The sequence below is a fragment of the Mustela nigripes genome, chromosome 2, assembly GCF_022355385.1.
Source record: "Mustela nigripes isolate SB6536 chromosome 2, MUSNIG.SB6536, whole genome shotgun sequence".
Classification (NCBI taxonomy): Eukaryota; Metazoa; Chordata; class Mammalia; order Carnivora; family Mustelidae; genus Mustela; species Mustela nigripes.
The window spans coordinates 58,276,074-58,296,452 of record NC_081558.1 but is presented as its reverse complement, the minus strand read 5'-3'; the positions used below and the strand labels follow the sequence as shown (position 1 = coordinate 58,296,452).

Genomic DNA, 20,379 nt, shown 5'->3' with positions numbered 1-20,379 from the left:
GTAAGGAGGTGATGTGTGGGAGGGAGGGGGAGAGGAACTTGCCGAGTGGACAGTGGGGCATGCTGCGTGGAGGGCGGCTGGACCTAGGAGCCTAAAGAGGCCCAGGATGAGACCAAGGGAGGCCAGCATGGCCAGAGTTCCCACCCTGGCTCTACATCTTACTGCCTGGTTACAGCTCTGTGCCTCAGTTTACCCAGCTGTCCATTGGGATGACTGATTGTACCTCCCCTCCTTGCTTGGGGCATTTAAGGTGAGTTCTTGCTACTTGGGAAGGGGCCCACACAGGCCCACAGAGTGAGCTTGTTGTGTATTTGTGAAATGCTGGGCTCCACCCAGGGTGTGGAGGGAGAGCCGAGGAGGGTGCGGCAGGGGCTGATTTAAGCTTTGCAAGGTCACTCTGCTTGCTCTGGGCACCCAGACAGGAAGGGTGGGTCCAGGCTGGTGGCACAAGAGCCACAGGTCCCACCTTAGACCCCACACCAACTCCTACATGCGCCAAGGTATGTAGTAAGTTTAAACGTTAGAAAAAATTTTTTTAAATTATGATGCATTTACTTTAAAAAAATTTTTTTTACAGATTTTATTTATTTGACAGAGATCAAATAAAGTAGGCAGAGAGGCAGGCAGAGAAAGAGGGGGAAGCAGGCTCCCTGCTGAACAGGGCTGGATCCCAGGACCCTGAGATCATGACCTGAGCTGAAGGCAAAGGCTTAACCCACTGAGCCATCCAAGCGCCCCTTATGATGCATTTTTTTAAATATTTTATTTATTAGAAAGTGAGCACGAGTGGGGGGAGGGGCAAAAGGAGAGGGAGAGAATCCCAAGCAGATTCCACGCTGGGTACCAGCCCAACATGGGACTTGATCCCATGACCCCAAGATCAGACCTGAGCTGAAACCAAGAGTCGGATGCCTAACCGACTGCACCCCCTACCCCAGACACCCTGATTACGATGCATTTTTTTTTTTTTTTAATAGATGCGACAAGGACACCTGGGTTAAGCCGCTGCCTTCGGCTCAGGTCATGATCCCAGAGTCCGATTGAGTCCCGCATGGGGGTCCTTTTTCAGCGGGGAGGCTGCCTTTCTCTCTGCCTCTGCCTGCCACTTTGCCTGCTTGTGCAAGTGCGCTCGCTCTCTCTCTCTGTCAAATAAATAAAATCTTTAAAAAAAATAAAAATAAAAAATAGATACTAGGGACAAAAGTGAACTCACACAGCGAACCCATCTTTTAAAATATTTGAAAGCGTATTTGTTTTGGAACAGATTGTAAGGAAAAACCTAAGGGGGGAGGTTTCGGGGAAATGCTCTGGATGTGGCACTTTGCAGGTCTATGAGAGTGAGACTGGTGAGCTGTGCCTGCCAGCGAGGCACTGGGGCCTGGAGAGTCCGGGTTCCCTGGGACGGTGGCCAGTCCCCTCAGCAGTTCGGCCACAGGGGCGTTCACCAACCACCTCATCACACCTTCCTCCTGTTCTCAGCCGCTTGTTGTCTAAGGTGGGGAAGGTGTTCAGCGCAGTGTTGCAACAATGAAAACAGCCTCCGAGAGCCGTGGGGGAAGGAAATGGTAGTAAGCCGGAGTGGCTCAGCTTCCCGCGGCCCTGAGGTGGCTAGGGGCGCCCTCTGCACCAACTCAAGATCCTGGTACAGGTTTCACAGAAGGAAAACTGGATTAGCTGAACTCTGACCCGAATAGCAACAGACATGGCTTGTGGTCAGCTTGTCCCCCCAACCCCCACCCCCAGGGAGAGAAAAAGGAGCCACGGTGGGCTGTTGGTGGGGAGGCAAGGTCAGTAAAGTGCTGTGTGCTGAGTCATGCCAGAGCTGGGAGAAGCATTAGGAATCCTGATCCTGTCTTTAAAGTGCTGCTATTTGGTTCATCATGCATTTTTTACATTACTTTTAATTTACATCACATTTACATCCTGACTCTGCAGCCACCCCCGTGGACCCCTTCACTACACTATCCTTGGGTGCTGCTGTGGGTGCCAACCTGAGCTCCCTCCACCCTCAAGTCCTGCCCTGAGCCCCGTTGCCACAGGGCCTGTGTACTCCACTGCTACTCATCTTTCTGCTCTCCTGCAGGGCTGCCTCTGGGCTGGTCCCCTGTGCTCTCATCGCCCCTCTTCCTGCCCCCACAACTGTTGGACACTGGGTGGCAGGTTTGTGTCCCCCTGTGCTCATTCTGGGGGGCAGCGCCAGGACCTGCATCGTGCCCGGTGCAGCAGGCCTCCCTCCCTTCTTGCTCCCCTCCCTCCCTCACTGGACAAGTCTGGAGACCAGAGGCCTAAGCAAGCCCACAGTGTCCTGCAGCTCGGCTCTGGTGGAGGGACAGAGCTACTGTGTAGTCAGGCAGAGAACTCAGATCCTGTCAGAGGGCAGTAGTGTGCTGGTGGTACAGAAGGTGGGGAAGGAACCAGGGAGAGTGTGCTGGCTTTGGACCGGGTGGTTAGGAAAGGCCTCCGAGGTCGCCAGCAGGGAGGCTGGCGTGTGGGGGCCCAGGGACATGGGAGGAAGAGGGTGAAGGCCGGGAGGCTAGAAGGCCACCTCTGACTCACTTAACGCCCCCTCCTGTGGCTGTATGGGGATGGCTGAAAGGGCACCCGCTCCCTTCCCTCGAGTCGGGCGCTGTCGCCATCAGGAAGGAGGGGAAGGCAACAGCCGTGGGGTCAGAGGGAAGTGGCCTATGGCCCTACCCAGAAGGCAGAGTGGAGGCAGAGCTGACTGTGGGACCCCAGACTGGAGGAGGACATGCCCTGAGCCCAGCAGCAGGAGAGCCAAGAGCTGAGTGGACTGGAGCCGCCCCGGGGGTTGGGGGTGGGCACTAGCCGTGGAGTCCAGAGCTGTGGGAGGCCCAGGCTCCCCATTACCGGGGGTGGCAAAGTCGGGAGGAGCAAGCCCGCAAGCCACCTGCTCCACGCACAAGTCCCCAAGAATGGAGGCGGGAAAGCCCAGTCCCCACCCACCGGCTTGGGTCAGACGACTCGCTCAGCCCAGACAGCAACACTGCCCCGCAAGGGGGCCCGCTCTTCTCCGTGCCGCACTCCGGGAGCTCTGTAGCATCGGATGGGACAGACAGACCACACCCACGTGCAGAAAACACCCGGTTTATTAGGATTAGCTGTAACATACATGGTTCCTTTGATAGTTCTGAACGGATCGCGAGTCCCAGTAACGGTATGCACAGAGGGTTGTGGCTGAGCTGCAGGGACAGTAAGTGGCAAACTGCTTAGATCATGATAACCCCAATGAGTTTATGTTAGTGATTGGTGAAAGAGAGAAAAGGTAGCATGGGACCTTGCCACAGTGCAGAACAGAGCAGGCGGGTTTCCCAGGCATCCTTTGGTGCCCCCTGGAAGCTGGGAGGGGGGACCTGTGACCATCCACCCCCATCCCTGCAAAGGAGCAACCACTGCAAAGGACATCTTTTCCTAGAAGGACTGCCAGGCCTGAACCCCATGGTTTCTGTATGAACCGGGGTGACCTCCGATTTCCAGAGGAAGGGGCTGCCTCCACGTCAGTGCTTGGACCTCGGGTCCCAGGAGGTGTGCGTCTCCGGGGTCCTTCTCTCCGTCTCAAGGCTGGGCCAAGAATGACCTCGCTTCCCTTCCAAACTCAGCTCCTCATCGTGGTGAAGGGATGACTCTGAAGCTCCCAATGTCAGCATGGAGCCGTCACCACTGAGAATGAACTCGAGCCTTGCATAGCTCCCCCAGGACAGGCGGGCCCATAGCCCTGGTGCGGCCCCAGTGGGACAACAGATGCAGCTGGTGTCTGCCTCCCACACCTGCTCCCATTCAGCAGTGGGTGTAGCCATGTCCTTGTCCCCTCCTGTTTTAGGAGACAGTCCTGCTTCCAAATAATTCTTTTTTCTTTTTAATATAGGCAATTTTTAAACCTTTAACCAGATATGTAAATGTGACTGAATATGCCTCTGTCAGAGCTTTCATATGAATAAATCCATGCGTCCAAATCACTCCTGGTCAAACCATGGGCCTGATATTTAATTAGGGAAATGGCCAAGCCGGCACATGTTCTGGGAGAGGCGTCAGGGGTGGGAGGTGAGGTGGCTTCGTGTGACTTGCGTTATCCCAGCTCTGGGCGAGAATTCCTGATCTGGACTTAGGGGTGCCCGAGGTTTGGGGGGTTTGTGGGTGGCATTTCTGTTTTTCCTCAGCCGAGGAGCAGAAACATTCATACAGTGGCCCAATTTGAACAGGCAGGGGCTGACCTTCTCTTTCAGTGCATATTTTACATTTTTCTCCTCCAAAAGAGAAGCTAGAGAAGGGAGATGGGTCACAGAAAGCTTCTTTCTGTGGGGCCATGGGCCCTGCCCTCTCCCTGCCCCTACCCCCACCCCCTGCCCACTGCCCAGAAGGGCAGGAGAACACAGACCTCACCCCCAGGTCAGCATGACTTCCCATTGGGGCCAGGGGTCTGCCCTCTGGAGGGTGACCAGCGCTTGGCTATGCCATGGTCAGGGCCCCTGGAAGGAGAGCAGGGGGACCCTCCCCTCTGGGGACCCAGAGCAAGCCCCAGAACAGGGCGTGGGTGAAGGGCAACAGTTCCCACCGCTGCAGGAAGAGAGGTGGGAAACCCAACTCCCAGTCCCCAAATTCAGAGGGCCTGGCCCGGGAGCAGCCACCTCATCCAGGGCCTTGAGGTCCCTGGACTGCACCCTGCGGGCCGAGCAGGCGTCCCCCTCGTGGGTCCACCCCCACCCAGGGTCATATGTGCACTAAGGAGCTTCGAGGTAACAACAGTCCCATTTGAAAGTGAAAGGTTCCCCCCCTACCCCCGCCGCAGTGGCCGGTGTTCCCCATTTATTGCTGGCGCTAAGGGAGGGCCCAGGGTGGGCAGGTGGGGTTTGGCACCTGAGAAAGGCAGGTCAGGCGCTGTGGGGCCCTCTGCTGGGAAAGGTGGGCCCATGCCAGCCCTCGCTGGCCCCTCCTGTCCCAGCCTCCGGGAAAGGGGGTTGTGAGTGGGGGGTCGGTGCTGCAGCCCTGGGCAGGGCCATGGAGTCAGGACTCTCCTCTTCTGCCACCAGAGGGAGCTATGCTGCCAGAACTGAGGCTCCCAGGGTGGCTGTGGGCAGGCCAGGACCAGGGACACGCCTGGCACCGCCCACTGCTGGCCCTGCTTCCAGGGGTCACACCTCGACCTAGGGCCCTGCGGCCAGTTTGTCCCATCCTGTGCAGGGGCATCAGGCTCCCACACTTGGTCCCACCCACCCACCCACCCAAATAATCCCTGCTTTAGAATATCCATTATATATTAAATGTTTCCTCTTCAATACCATTCCCCTCTCATAGTGTCAGGTCCAACGGGTCCCACAGGGAAGAGCAGCCTCTGAATGTGTAAAGCACTCAGTGGGCAGCCTCGGGTTCCCCAGGCAACAAGGAGGGGTTCCTGCCCAGTCCTCTTTGTGTGGGCCAAACCTCATCCCGTCCCAAAGCCTAGCTCCAGGCTGACAAGGAGCTGACATGGGTGGCATGGGCAGCTCCTCGTGCCAAGGAAGTCCCGGGCATGTTCTGGGCCTCGGAGTGCAAGGGAGTCTGCCCCGGGGGAGCTGCCCCTGCCACCACATCCCACAGCCAGAGAAAGGCCACAGAGCGGGGCTAGTTGGGGAGGGTCCTGGGGTGGGGGCTGGAGGGAAGGGCGGTGGGGGGTGCTGGGAGACTCCTCTAATTATTGCAGTCAGGTGTTCAAGGAACACCAGGAGTTCCTGGGAACCTTGTTGGGGGAGGGGCACAGGGGAGGAGGCAGGGCAGAGGCTTCACTTGGTTTTAAGGACATCGGAGCACATCTCCTCCCTGTGACTCCTCTCCATTTTTTCGCAACGTGTCTACACCTTAAGGTAGACCCAGTAGCAGGCAGCCTGGTATACAACAAAATCGACAAAATCGTGCTAGGGATTCCTCCAGCTTGTGATTTCCTCCCCCCTCCCCCGGCAAGCCACGCGTGAGAAGCCAGCCTCTGCCCGTCCTCTGCCCAGGTCCCCGACCGTGCGCCGGCCACGTAGCCGGTGCGCTCAGGGTGGGGACCCCGTTCCCGCCGCTCCTGTTCTTTGGGAGACCCACATGTTTATTTCACGGAAGACGGAGTTGGTTACTTCAGGAAGCTCTTTGTGGAGAATGTGGTAGGCACCTTCATAAATCTGCAAATTGGGAAAGACAGGAGGTCAGGGCCACAGGAGGGGACAGGTGCAGGTGGGGGAGGTGTGTGGGGTGCAGCACGGCCGGGGCTCCAGGCACACCCCCCTGCGCCAAGGGCTCCCTTCTATATGCTGTCATTGCTTTCTGATCAGGTGGTGGTTCAGATACATTTAAATGTCCCATCCTGTTCCAGCACTCCCTTCTTTTTTTTTTTTTTTTTTAAAGATTTTATTTATTTATTTGACAGACAGAGATCACAAGTAGGCAGAGAGGCAGGCAGAGAGAGAGAGAAAGGGAAGCATGCCCCCTGTGGAGCAGAGAGCCCGATGTGGGGCTCGATCCCAGGACGCTGAGATCATGACCTGAGCCGAAGGCAGCGGCTTAACCACTGAGCCACCCAGGCGCCCCCCAGCAATCCCTTCTTAAATCAACTCACACCCTTCTTTGACTCTCTTTCTCTCTCCAGCTATGGACCTGTCTGTGCCTCCATCTCAAAAGGGTGATTTCCACTCTCTGTCTACACATCCCCGCCTTCTGTCTGGTGCGCATCTTATTCCATCCTCACTTTCCCTCCCACCAGCGCTCAGGAGCGTTCTTGGCACGGGCTCCGGTGACCTTCACGTTGCAGGAGTCAGGGAACACTTTCTGCTTTCATATGATTTGACTACTCAGCGTCTTTCAAAAGTTGGCCAGTGTTAACCTTCTAGAAACCCTCTCCTCTTGTGGTTTGCACGGATTTCTACCCTTCTGGTTGTCTCCCTGCCTTGCCAGCAGCCCCTTCTCAGTCTAAGCTTACCCATGGCCCTGCCGACCTCTGTGGGCTGGTGTGGCCCACAGGCATGGCCGTGGCCCTCCGCCTCCCTCCCTGGAGTAACCCCGTCCGGTCTCGTGGTTTGAAAACCATCCATGTGCTGGTGACTCAGGAATTTCTGTCTCCAGCCAGACCTCTCTCTGAACTCTAGATGTGTATATTTGACTGTTGAATTGCCATTTCCAGTGGGACTGCTAATAGGCACCTCCAAATTTCCTATTTTTAATACCGTGTTAAGAAATATAGCATAAAATTTGCCACCTTAATCATTTTCAAGTGCATAGTTCAGTAGTGTTAAGTATATTCACGTGGTTGGGCAAGAGATCTCTAGAACTTTTTCATCTTGCAAAACTGAAACTCTGGCCCCATTAAATTCCCTCTCCTCATTCCCCATTGCCCTGGGCAACCACCATCTACTTTCTATTTCTATGGTTTTTTGACTACTTTAGATATTGCATACAAGTGCAATCATACAGTATTTTTTCTTTTGCAATTGGCTTATTTTATTGAACATAATGTTCCTAAGGTTCACCCATGTTGTGACAGGAGTCAGAATTTCATTCATTTTTAAGGCTGAATACTATTCTATTCTATTGTTGGTCTGGACCACATCTGATTTATCCACTCGTCCATCAATGGACAACTGGATTGGTTCCACCTCTTAGCTACTGTGAACAATGTCTCTATGAACATGGATGTGCGAATACCTTTTAGAGACACTGCTTTCCTTTCTTTTTCTGAGTTTTCTTCCTTCCTTCCTTTCTTTTTTTTTCTTTCTTTCCTTCCTTCCCTTCTTTCTCTCTCTCTCTCCCTCCCTCCCTTTCTCTCTCTCTCTTTTGAAAGCATGGGGGCAGGGGCAGAGGGAGAGGAAGAGAGAATCTCAAGCAGGCTCTGAGCTGAGCGCAGGGCTGGATCTCACCACCCTTAGATCATGACCTGAGCTGAAATCAAGGTTTCAGCTGACTGAGCCACCCAGATGCCCCGGTCTTTTTCCGAATTTCTATTGGAACTCTCTAATAGGTAGCTCCAAATGAAATTCTTGATATTCCCCAGATCTCTCTCCCATGTTACCCATCTCAGAACACATGCCGCACCTCCTCTCTGTACAAGCCTACCGCCCAGGACTCGCCCTGGTCCCTCTATCACCATCCCTCCCAGCCGGCTCCCGCCCTCCACTCTTGTCTCCACATGGCAGCTGTGAGGTCACCTGGAGAACTGAAGTCAGCACAGGCCACTCTCCAGCCCCAGACACGCCAGTGGCCCTTCGTGGATCCGAGAGAAAATTTCCTGACTCTCCAGGGACACACAGGACAGGACTCCCCGTCCTTGCTCAGCTCACACACCATGATCTCACCAACTGGGGGTCTTTGTGATCGTTCTCCTTTGGTCTGGAATGCTCTTCGGCCATTCTCCCTGAGCACCCCATCTGAAGTAAGAGCTTCACCATTGCCTCTGGTCACCCAGCCCACCCCTGGCACCAACCCCCTGCCTCATCAACCCAGTCAGATTTCTGTTTATTGCTCATTCCGCTGGGATGCAGGCCACATGGGAGAGTAGGACTCGGCCTGTATGTTCCCCAGACCTGGCACAGAGTAGGTGCCTGTGAGTGGCTGAATTAATGATTAACCAAGTGGTCTTCCTGGTGCCAAGGCCAGGGTGGACCGTGGGAGGCTCCTACTTTCTGGCTGCAGGCCGGCCTGCTTTTTCATGCCCCTCCCCCGACCCTGGGCAGTAACACCAGCCAGCCTTCCTTTCCCTTTTCTCCTTTCTCTTCATCCACAGACCCACATCTGATGGTTGGTGTGGGCTGGGGTCTGTACTTCCTAATGGTGCGAGGGGAGCACCTGATGGCCGGTAGGGATGCAAGCATCCCTGTCAGCAAGGTGCAGGGAGGAGAGGGCCAGGAGCTCGAGCCGAGGACCTGAGTTCGAATCCCGACTCTGCCACTCAGTAGGTGTGGAATCTGTGTGACTTGTCTCCTTTCCCTACAAGCCCCAGGTGCAGGGCCCCCACAAGTGGTGGCTGGGGCTGTGGTATCACCGTCAAAGATGTGTCTGCTCAGGAATGCACCCCGGGGCTGTGTCTGTCCAGCCAGCCACGGAGAGCCACTTTCAGGAGCAGCTGTCCCCTGACAGGTACCCAGCAGATGTTCCTCTAGCTGGGACTCTTCCCAGTTCCATCAGGCAAACAAGATGGGCTCATCTCAACCCCACGACAACATGTGCCATTGTGAAAGCTACTCCGAGGTGGTGCCTTGTGGTCTATTGTGTCTGACATGGCACGCGGCTAAGCCACAGGTGCTGTCCCCTCTGCAGGGCATGCTCTTAAAGAATCCCTCGAAGACCAGATCCCAGCAGGAACCCTGCCCATGTGTGCTCAGTGGCCCCGGTGATGACAGCCGAGCTGGGACCTACTGCTGCTGCTGCTGCTGCTGCTGCTGCTGCTCCCGCCGCCGCTGCCTCAGGGAGCCGGGCAGAACACAGGCCCTTGACCTTGGTCACGACAGAGCTGAAGACACCCCCTCTGGGGCGGCTTTTGCTCAGAGCCTGGCTGCAGGTGTTCTTTCTGAACTGCTAACTTCTCAGTATTCCCTCCTTCTCCCTTTAAGCTCTGTCATGAGAACGGTCAGCTAGTGGCTCATGCACTCCCTTAGAATTAACACATCCCTGGGATTTCTGGTGCTTATTCCCGGGGCGGGGAACAGGGGTCACCAGTGCCAACTTCCCCCAGCCTTGGGGGATTGGTGCCGGGGTAAGGGGGCAGCTGCTCACCTTGAGCGTCTTGTCCTGGCTCTTGGCGGATTCCATGAGCAGGTAGGCCCCTTTGCTGTCACAAAGGCGGTCGGCAGAGCCCTGGAGCAGCAAGAAGGGCAAGGTCAGCTTGGGGAGGGCCCGCTCCACCCGTGTGACGGCGTTGAGCAGCTGGATGCCGAAGCACACCTTCAGACCTGCCCGACAGATGAGTGGGTCCGTGTTGTAAAGCTCCACCTGCAGGCAGAAGAGACAGAGATTTCCATCAGTCTGTGGCTAGGGTTGCGGGCTCCAGGTCCAGAGAAGCAGACCTATTCCCCAGCAGTCTTCCTTCTGCTCAGGCCTGAATAGCTGGTTCCATTCGGGTGAGCTGGGTCTACGGTGTGGGTGCCAAGAGCTGGCAGCGTGGCCGGCCCTTCCAGAACCCAGACCTGCACTCCTTCCGGAGCCTCTTCTTCCGGGCTCTGCCGCAGTCCACATTCATACACGTGCACACAGACTGTTCCAAAGCACGCACTGGTCACTCAAAAGGTGTAAGCAGTGTCCTGTTGTTTTCTGTGATGATTTCACTCAGGGATGGCTCTGAAGATGTTCTGGTGTTAGCTTGTGTGGATTTGGTTTTCTTCCCTTAGTGTCTGCCTGGCTGCAGCGGGTGAGGAGAGCTCATGTGAGCTGAAGGCCCTGGGGCTGGTGGGAGGGGTCCCGAAGGCACATGGGAGCAGCGAGCCTTGCGGCAAGTCTGGGGTCCAGAGGTTGCCTGCTGCCCTGACTAGGAGCCTGTTGACGCCCTTATCATGTCTGCACCTTCGTGGGATGTGCCTGGAGGCAGGTCCTCCCTCCTAACCATCAGCCCACTGGACCTGACCCTGACACCCTGTTCCCTATTCATGGCTCCTAAGCTCACCCAGTCTTTGGTGGGGCAGCCCTGGAACCCTGTCCTGCTCTCTCTAGCCCAGATTACTTTCTGCCTTGACTCCTTCTGCCTTTGAGGGAACAGTGAGCTGCCTGTTCCCTCTGGCCTGAGATGGGGTATCTGTCAGAATCTGGGTACCAAGTTTCTGGAACTCTCTGAGGCCCATATAGGCAGGTGGGAGACCACAATGCCCCTTCACTCACTTTCCTCATCCTCGCCAACAGGATCTTAGATAGTTGGAGAAGTGCCTTGTGATGTCAGGACTGGGTGAGGGAGCAGAGAAACTACGGGGACAAGATGTCCAGGAACAGTGGTCTCGTGAGGCGCCAGAGTGTCCACAGTGTCCGGACTCTGGTTCTCTGAACGAGGGGGCTCCATCTCCCCTTCCTCACTAGCCCCTACAGGGCCTGGGCCAGAATCCTGGATCCGTGCCAAAGGGGACAGGCTGTCCTGGGTTAGTGCTGGCATCCCCGGACTCCTCGCATGCTGGGGACTGAGCACAGCAAACCAGACCATTTGTGAAAAGCCATGCAAGAAGGAATAGCCACTTTCTGCAGCTGAGCTGGTATGCCTCTTGCAGGGCTGGGCCATCTGTCTGGGGGCAGGGTGGGGACAGTGCATGGCCACAGCAGGGGATCAGTAGGGGTCTGTAAGGAAACCTCTTGGAGAGAGGGCTGTCGGGTCCACGAGAGCTCTGGGCTGAAAGTGTGTCTCAAACTGATGCTAACAGGAACAATGGCAACGGCAGCACCCATGACCTGACACATGACCCAGGGTGTCACATGTAGGATCACATTCGGTAAAAGAAATAAGGACAGCTAACATTTATTTCTGAGCTCTCCCACCAGTTTGGCCCTAAGTGCTCAACCCGTTTAAGCTTCACGACCTTCTTAAGCACGCTGCGTGAAGAGGAATGGTTCTTGTGATCCCTGTTTTGCAGAGGAAGAACCTGTCATTACCTTCCCAATTCTTGTTCTCCCCTACAGAACCCTGGATGTTTGGTTTGGAACACTACCACTCAGAATAAAGAACTACATTTCCCAGCCTCCCTTGCAGTGGTGTGATCATGTGACCATATCCTAGCCAATAGGAAGTGAGCACCAATGCCAGGTGCAACTTCTCATCAAGGCTTCCTGTTGCCCCCTTTCCTCCTCCTACCAACGAGGGCAGAACACAGCAGGAGAAGGGAGAGAGGTGAAGCCACACAGACGAGGGCTGCACCCTGGAAACAGCAAGAAAAAGATGAGAGCCTTTGGCTGTGAGAAGTCACTGTGCAGAGAAATGAGCGTCTCTCCTATTAAACCCCTGCTGTTGTGGTCTGGTCCTGGCAGGCTGGTGAGCCCAGGCTAGCCGTGCTCCATGTGATCCTGCAGGACCCTGTCTGCCAGGAATGTGTGCTAATGTGAGCACAGGGCCAGAGCCCATTATGTCCTTCCCAAAGCCGCCCAACACTTTGCCCTGCTGACCCAGACCTTCCTGGGCATGCGAGGGCCCTGGAGGAATCTGTTTAATTGCTCTGACAGCCCAAGTGTCTTCCTGTCACGTCTTCCTGCTTCGTTTTTCCATGTCTTGATCACGTAGGCCCTGTTTACACAATGGTCTATTATGGGCCCAGGGAAGGAACTAGCAGATGTGTTGGGGAAAGGGCAGGCCCTGGTGTGAACCTGGGTGGAAGCTGAGGGGCAGAGGGAAACTGGGACCAGGAGGGAAAGGAGGACCATACCATGCAGAAAAACTGAGGCTCAGAGGGCCCAACCCTCCCTTCCTCCCCGCAAGTAACCATCTGGCCCAATCATGGCAGACTTTGTTTGTTGAGAGCTTAAGATCTAAATCTTCCCAAAGTCCTCCTTTTGGGTGGGAATGTGTCCTGTCACCCCCAGGAAGGAGACAGACAGGGGTCTCCCTCCTACACCAGCCCCAAGCCCTGAGCACTTGTCAGGAGAACTTGCCCATTCAAAACCAGAGACCAAAGAGTCAGTCCCAATCGATGACTTACTGTAGCATTCCATCTCCATGACATTCTTGAAATGACAAAATGAGAGAACAGGTTAGTGGTTGTCAGAGCTCAGGAGGGGTGAGGTGGGTGGGAAGTGGAGTAGATGTGGCCATAATGGGCAAAAAGAGGAATACTGTGGTCATGGGGATGTTCTGGGGCTTGACTGTATCAATGTCAGTATCCTGGTTATGATACTATTCTATGGCTTTGCAAGATGTCACCAACAGGGGGGACCTGGGTAAGGGTACCTGGGATCCCTCTGTACTGTTTTATTTTTAGAAGTACATATGAATCATAATTTTCTCCAAATTAATTAAAATAATTAAAAACACATACCAGGGCGCCTGGGTGGCTCAGTCAATTAAGCGGCTCAGATCATGATCCTGGAGTCCCAGGATCGAGTGGCTCCCTGCTCAGTGGGGAGTCTGCTTCTCCCTCTGACCCTTCCCCCCTCACGCTCGCTCTCTCTCTCTAAAATAAATAAATAAAATCTTTAAAACACACACACACACCCCAAAGAACCAGTCTTTGGTACTCTCTCTCACACCCAGCTCCCTCTATTTTTGGACCACAGCTGGTCCTGCCAGCTGAGAACAGTGTCTGCTGGGAACATAGCAGCCAGAGGCTGATCTGAGTCCAAGGGACTGAATTCCTGCTCCAGACAAATGACCCCTGGGGCACCTCCACTGGCTGAAACTTGAAGTCTCAGAACAACATAAGGAAGACTAGAGGAGTGAGGCCTACCAACCTTGATACCTCCATACCTCCTAGCTATGTGATCTGGACAAGGCTCTTCTCTCCTAGACCCAGTTTGCTAATCTTGTGAAATGGGATGATGGTAGAAGTGCCTTGGGAGATTCAGTGAGATGATAAAGCCCTAGTGCCAAGCCCAGTGTCTGGGCCACAGCGGTGGAGATGATGTGTGGGTGGCATCTGAGTCTGACACTGGGAAGCAAGGAGAGGAGAACCACTCTTTGCTGGAGCAGAACAGGGTCTGCTTCAGAGACCCCAACCCACGAGGTCTCGGATGAGGCCCTTCTTCTTCCTGGGCCTCAGTTTCCCTGTAGAGGGGACCTCAAAGATTCTCCTTGGGTTATAAGTCTGATAAGCTGAGAGTATTTTCCTGGCCTCCTAGGTGTGTTTAGTGACCCTCTAGCCCCTCGCTGTTTTCTGAGGCTCTGAGGGCTGTTAGCAAGGTTGAACTTGACAGTCAGGGAGGGATGTGGCCACTGGGACTTCTGACTTCTGCACATAGTGTCCCTGTGGGAAGAAAACTTTGCCCCAAAGCACAGTAAATATAGCTGCAATCCACAGCTGGGAGTTTTCTTAAACTTTTGGTCGAGCAAATTCTGGGCCCCACCCCTATCGTCAACTCTCGTGACCTATTTTTAGAAAATCAGTTCTGTGATGAAAAGCTGAATTCATTCTTGATTAGAATTATATTAAAAATAACTCACATACTGAGCCCTTAACTCTGCCCCAGATGTTATATTAAGTGCTTTTCTTGTATTTGCTCATAGAAACTTCTCAGGAACCCTATGCAGCGACTAGTGTTATTAGGCCATTCTGTACGTGAGGAGCCCGAAGCCCAGAGGGGCTAGGTGACTCACCCAAAGTTACACAGCAAGTAAGGGGCAGAGCCAGGATAAGAACATAGGCCACTGGGCTCCATATAAGCGTTCTTAACCACTCACCAGGCTAGGCTCCCTGTCCAGAGAAGAGAAAGTACAAGTGGGTCTTGTGCACAAAGATGGCCAGGAGTTGTAGAGGTGGCCCTCCCCAGAGAAGGAAGGGGTGGGTCCTTGGTGAGGACAAGAAACCTCCAGGCCTGAGAGATAATGAAGTGACCTGGTGGGCCACAGAGGTTGCCTTCCTTCACAGGCTGCCGAAGGGGATCGGGGGGGCTCCCTCGGGGCTCAGACCCACATGACACCATCTGCAGGATGGCAGATGGGAGGCAGGGGTCTTGCCTAACTTGGCACAAAGCCTCCCCAACTCAGTTGACTGAAGGCAAGCCCTGTTCACCAGGATGCCCAAGGCTATGACTACTGGAGTGGGCGCCCAACTTTGGTGCTTGAAGTTCTTAAACTAGCCAAGAACCACCAGAAATAAGGACACTTCCATTCCATTGTGGTTATAAAAAGGATTAATTGGGATCAGCTTTTGTGGATGAGTTACCACTTAATCAGAAATATATGAATTATTAAACATTCTTTCCCAAGAATTACTTTTTCTATTAAGCTTGAACTTGTGGACATTCTGGTCTCTGCCTTTTGGAGCCATGAGCTGGGCTGGCAGGTCATGACCCTGGGCCTGTGGTTGCAGGTGGTTCGCACAAACCCAGCATGAGTGATATAGACAAACAGCCCTGCTCGTTCCTTTGGAGTGGGGCTCCCTGAACTGTGACTCCCAAAATCCAGACACAGCTACTGAGTGGTCACCAAAAGAAGGGGAAAAGCAGCCACCATATTCACCACCCAGTCACATTGGCCACAGCCACCTTTTCAGAGGCCCGGGGACCGACTAAATGGTAAGGGGAATAAGAAAGCATTACAGAGATCTCACAAGACCAACTCCCTAACGGCTGGTCACAAAATAGCAAGATATGTGATCATGAGTCTTAAAATCAAAAGTTGGAGGCAACTAAGGAAATCAGAATATGGTGTAGCTAGACGATGGGGTAGGGAATTCCTATCACTTTTCCAGCGTGAGATAATGGCATGGGGTTACGTGTAAATATCCTCCTTCTGGTTTCTTCCTCTTGGGCAACACAGGCTGAAGTATTCAGGAGTTTAGGATCCTGGTGTCTGCAATGTAACTTCCAAAAGGTTCAGCCAAAACAGCGTATCCAATTTATGACACTGGACTGGGCAATGATTTCTTGAATATGATATCAGAAGCATAGGCAACATAAGAAAAAAGTAGGTAAATGGGACCACATGAAAATGGAGACCTTCTGTGCATCCAAGAACACTACCAACATAGTAGAAAGGCAGGCTACAGAATGCGAGACAATACTTGCAAATAATATACAGCATTAGGATCTAGAATAGAAAAAGAGCTCCTACAACTCAACAACAACAAAACACAAAAAGCCTAATTAAAAAAGGAAAGAGAACTTGAACAAATGCTTCTCCAGGGAAGATACAGAAATAGTTGATAAACACATGAAAAGATACTCAACATCATTATCCATTAGAGAAATGCATAAACCCAAAAGTATCAAAAGCAGGGTCTCGAAGAGATATTTGCACACCCATGTTCACAGCAGCATCATTGACAGTAACCAAATGGTGGAAGCCACCTAGGCGTCCATCGATGGACAAATGGATTAATAAGGCGTGGTCTGTGTGTACTATGGACTATTATCCCATTATCCCACCCTATAAAGATGGTTGTGACACCTGCTACAGCATGAATGAGTTTTTTAAAGAAATGGTGCTAAGCAAAATGAGCTAGTCACAAGAGGACACCTACTATATGGTCACAGTCATACAAGGGCCTTAGAATAGTCTAGTTCCTAGTGACAGAAAGTAGGATGGTGGCTGCCAAGGCCTGGAGAGGACGGGGAACAGAGAATTACTATTTACTCAGGACAGAGTATCTGTTTGGGAAGATGAGAAAGTTCTAGAGATGGTGGTAGTTAAGGCTGAATAACACTGGGACTGTAATTTATGCCCTTGATCTATACATGTAAAAATGGTTAAGATGGTAAATTTTATGTTCTGTATATAGTACCACCATAAATTTTTAAAGAGATAAAATAGATATCCATACTGATATTTTCATATTTAAGCATTGATTCAACAAGCACAGAGGAATATTTCCAGTTGGTGGATGTCGGGGAAGAGTCTATGGGAGAGCTTGTACTACCACGGGGACTTTTCTGTAGATCTGCAATTTTCCATGATTAAAGTTGGAGGACAAAGGTCATTTCCCCCACACTCCCAGTTTTTAGGTTCTTTATTTGGTTTCCCTTTGCCAGTGGAAGCCAAACATCCCTCAGGTAGGCCTGCGGCAGGGAGACCCCTGTGGGCAGAGTCCACTATTCAGGGTTAGTGTGTGCCTAGGTCATTTCATGCCAAGGCTTGGCAAGTTGGCTGCATCCTCATGTGAATGGGGGTCCATATCTTAGCTCCTGTGTGGCTTCGAGGTAATTGAGTGTGTTCTGAGAGAGTGAGGCCCAGGGTTATTCCCATGTGAACCTAGCCAAGCGCGTGGCTTCTTTCTTCTTGGATCCCATGAAGGTACTTGGGAGAGAAGCCGCAGGGCAGGGAGAGCACCCCGTGGTCTCTGGTCTAGCTGGCAGCTGGGACGACCCCTGACGGTCTCCCTGCCAACTCACTGGCTTGTCCATTGCCGTTTGAGCTGCTGCCCAGAGGAACCTGCCTCTCTCAGAGTTGGTGGCAGAAGGAGAGGCAGAGAAGGTGGGCAGCAAGCATGCGAGGGGGTGGAGTGGGTCAGGTGCGTGGACCCCTCGTGTGCAAGGGCCCAGGACCAAGCTAGACCAAGCCCTGTGCTCCCTGTTGGGCACTCCCATATGGACACAGACATTCCAAGAGACATTCTAACAGCCTGTTTTTTTGTTTTGTTTTGTTTTAAGGTGTTAGTAAATTATTAGCTACTTCAAACAGACAAGTCCTCTGTGGGGCACGTGAGCTAGGAATGATGGAGAATCACAAAATAAAATCAGCTAACCAAACCGGGCATACTGGAAAGTTAATAACCAGTTCTCAGAGGGGTTTTCTGTGGGAGGCTGTGTCCTGGGGACAGAGTGGGAGGCTGGGCCTATCTTTAGCTGTGGGGACAATTAGTCAAAAGCCTCGGTGATGGCCAAGCTTTCCAAACCCAGGAGGGAGCCATCTGAGGGCCCTGGGCAGATAGGGCCTCCTCACAGAGGGGGTGGGAGTCACGTGGGCAAGAGGGGCAAGGGAGCCTCATCCTCAGCCTGGGGGCACCTCTGAAATGCCAGGCAGGGGTCTGGGGCGGCGCCCCCCACCCCCAGGAGGAACGAAAGGAAGAGAGCTGGCCACCGCTAACAGCAATCCGGGTGCCTGGAACCCACCATATGGCCCCACTGGCAGGAGCGCCGGCAGCCAGGATGTGCTTGGAGGGCAGCCAGCATATTTATAGAAAACAGACGTGGTCCCGAAGATAAATCGCCTCCATGTACACACAGTGGATGCCCCTCGCAGAGGGGATGATCAGAATCACAGCCCGGCCTTCCTCCCAGTCTCCACCTGCTCCACAGGCAGGATGGAGCTCAGAGACAGCAGGGTCTTCTGCACGTGTGGATTTGGGGGGTTATCTGTGGCTTGAGGGTGTGAGGAGATCGTCAGCAACCTCCTCCCTTCACCTCTTGCCCCAACATCCTTGGCCGGAGAACTATTTAGAACATTTGAGGCTTTTCAGAGTGGGAGGGATTCATCCCATTGTGAAACCCCCACGACTGCGGGGGGTATGGTGACCATATCAGCACTCCAGTGTTCTGGTCAAGGATGCTAAATGTGTAGACAAACACAAAAAAACTGCCCAAGTGGCAACTTCTTTGTTCTCAAGATTTTTGTGCCAAGGGCACTTGGCTCAGAGTAGAGAGATCTGGGCTCAAATCCTTACTTAGTAGCTGTGTGTCCTTGGGGAAGTGACTTGCCCTCTCTGCGCCCATGCTGCACAGATCCAGAGACTGGTAGCAAGCTGGCATCTGGGAGCTGTGGCGGGATACAAGGGCTCCAGGTGTGACTCGGAAGAAGGCTACGACCGTTGCACACTGGCTGGTGTCAGGACAATTATAAGGCATTTTGGGCTGTATTCCCAGAGGCTTCGCACCTCCTGGGAGAACGTGTCTCTGTGGGCTGGCTAGTGACCGTGCCGTGGTGCTGTGAGTAAAGGGTGTCATGCTGACAGGCCTGGGTGGCTTGTGAGAACACTTGCCACAGCAAAGCCCAGATGCACGTTGGGCTTTTGACTCTCAGAGCCGCCTGCTTCCCCACAGACAGACTTCCAGACCTTCCAAGAGCCTGCGGCCCCTTCCACCGGGTCCTGCTTTAGTGAGCTTGTTAGGCGAATGTCTCTTTTCTTTTTGGGGCTTTTATAACTGCAGGGCTCCGTGAGAAATATCTTAGCCAAAGATGTGCCTTAAGACACCCTGATGTTAGATCCGGGGAGGTGCCTTTTCTGAACATATTTTCCCCCTGGGCGTTGCTATTTTTAAGGCTCAGCAGAATGTTCAAAGGGAGTCTCAGAGCAGCGAGGAGCGAGGGGCCGATTCTCTCCGTGGAGGAATGGAAACTCTTGCTCCTTGTTTATTTCAACTGGAGTCCAGCCTTCAGGCTGACTGGCTACCTCCCTTCCTCTGAGTTTCCCAGCAGGGAAATGGATTAGCATTTCTAAAGAATCACCCCTTCAGCTTGACCACTCAGAAACCTGAGAAATGAGGGTGCGCAGCTGCGGGGTGCGGGCTGGACGGAGCAGGGAGGGAAGAGCCTGCTTTGCTCTGTGCTCACACGACTCCTGGTTTCTGTAAGGCCTTCAGTGGAATTTTCCATGATCTCAAAAATGAGATAAAAGCTCTGAAATTTGCTCCTTTTAAACAAAGAGGGTTTGGAACTTCATTATCTTTTTTCCCCCCTGCCTTTATGCCCAAGTACCTTCAGGTGGAAAGATAAACAATTTGAATTTGCACCTGGACGTTTCGTCCGAAAGATGTCAAAGGGAGTGGGCTCTCTCTCTCTCTCTCTTCCTTATTGTTGTGCCAGCACAGCTGAGACAAAGATAATTGGTTTTACTAGAGATTGCACATTCAAGCCATTATTCAGGACGCCAGCAGGTGGAGGAGACCCTGCCCCCTCGGGCCTCTGTCACAAAGTGAATCCTGCCCACAGGCCAGCTATTGTAAGACAGGAAAGAGCTTAGGGATTGTCGATAGAGGCTGGGACGAGGCCACCAGGCGTGGGCTTCTCAATCAGATGGGTTCAGCTCTGGTCCTGATGAGTTGTGCCTCTCCGCACATAAAACCCTACTTAATCCCTGAGCCTCAATCTCCTCATCTGTGAAATGGGGTTAATGTCGACCTCGTTCACACACATCATCAGTATTAGATCGAATAGCACGAGTTTGGCTTTTGTGTTTCTGGGTCCTAAAGTGGTGCCTTTTCGCTATATAGATTGGCCTTTGGAAATGAAATTTTTTGTCTTTTCTCAAATATTCTTTGATCCCAGTGGGTCAAATTTGGCCCCAAGGTTTGGCTTTGGGAGGCACTGTGGGTTTTTAAAATGAATTAAAAATTTCAATTGAAGGTGGATGACTTGGGCAGATTGAACATCCCAGAGGTGGGGGGTGGTTGCCTACAGACCCCGCCATCCCCTAGGGTCTCTTGCTGGTGTCATTTACAAACAGGTGGCCCTCAGCTGTCTGGGAGTCAGACCTCTGGTCAACACTTCTTCCCATTAAGGCTGATCACCATTTAGTTGTCCATCCTCTAAGTGACTCAGAGGGCCAGGAGGTCACATTCTATAATGAAGCTACAACCTGAGTGCCCAGGTCCTGAGGAAATCCAGAAAGGCCACTGGAATACCAGAGCAAGCACCCCACTCCATTTTCCAGGGGTCTTGGGAAGTCAGTGATTCCATGGTTTCCAATTCCTAAGGCAAGAGGGGAAACTGAGGCAGAAGAGTAGCAAAATGATTTGCTTAATGCTGAAGATAATTCAGGTGTCTTCCAGATGCCCAGGGCTGCCTCCTATCTGCTGGCTATAAGC

At 53.0% G+C, this 20,379-nt stretch overlaps 1 protein-coding gene across 3 annotated transcripts in view; it reads right to left on the bottom strand.

Moving 5' to 3' along the window:
- Positions 1 to 3,089: 3,089 nt before the first annotated feature.
- Positions 3,090 to 20,379, bottom strand: part of MGLL (monoglyceride lipase) — a 225,908-nt gene continuing 208,618 nt past the window's right edge. For all 3 annotated transcript variants that reach the window (XM_059390453.1, XM_059390452.1, XM_059390451.1), the window contains exons 7-8: positions 9,736 to 9,951; positions 3,090 to 6,155 (exon numbers count right to left, since the gene is read on the bottom strand). In XM_059390453.1, coding sequence (XP_059246436.1) covers positions 6,030 to 6,155; positions 9,736 to 9,951 — 342 coding nt within the window. In that variant the 3' untranslated portion in view covers positions 3,090 to 6,029. The remainder of the gene's footprint in view (positions 6,156 to 9,735; positions 9,952 to 20,379) is intronic.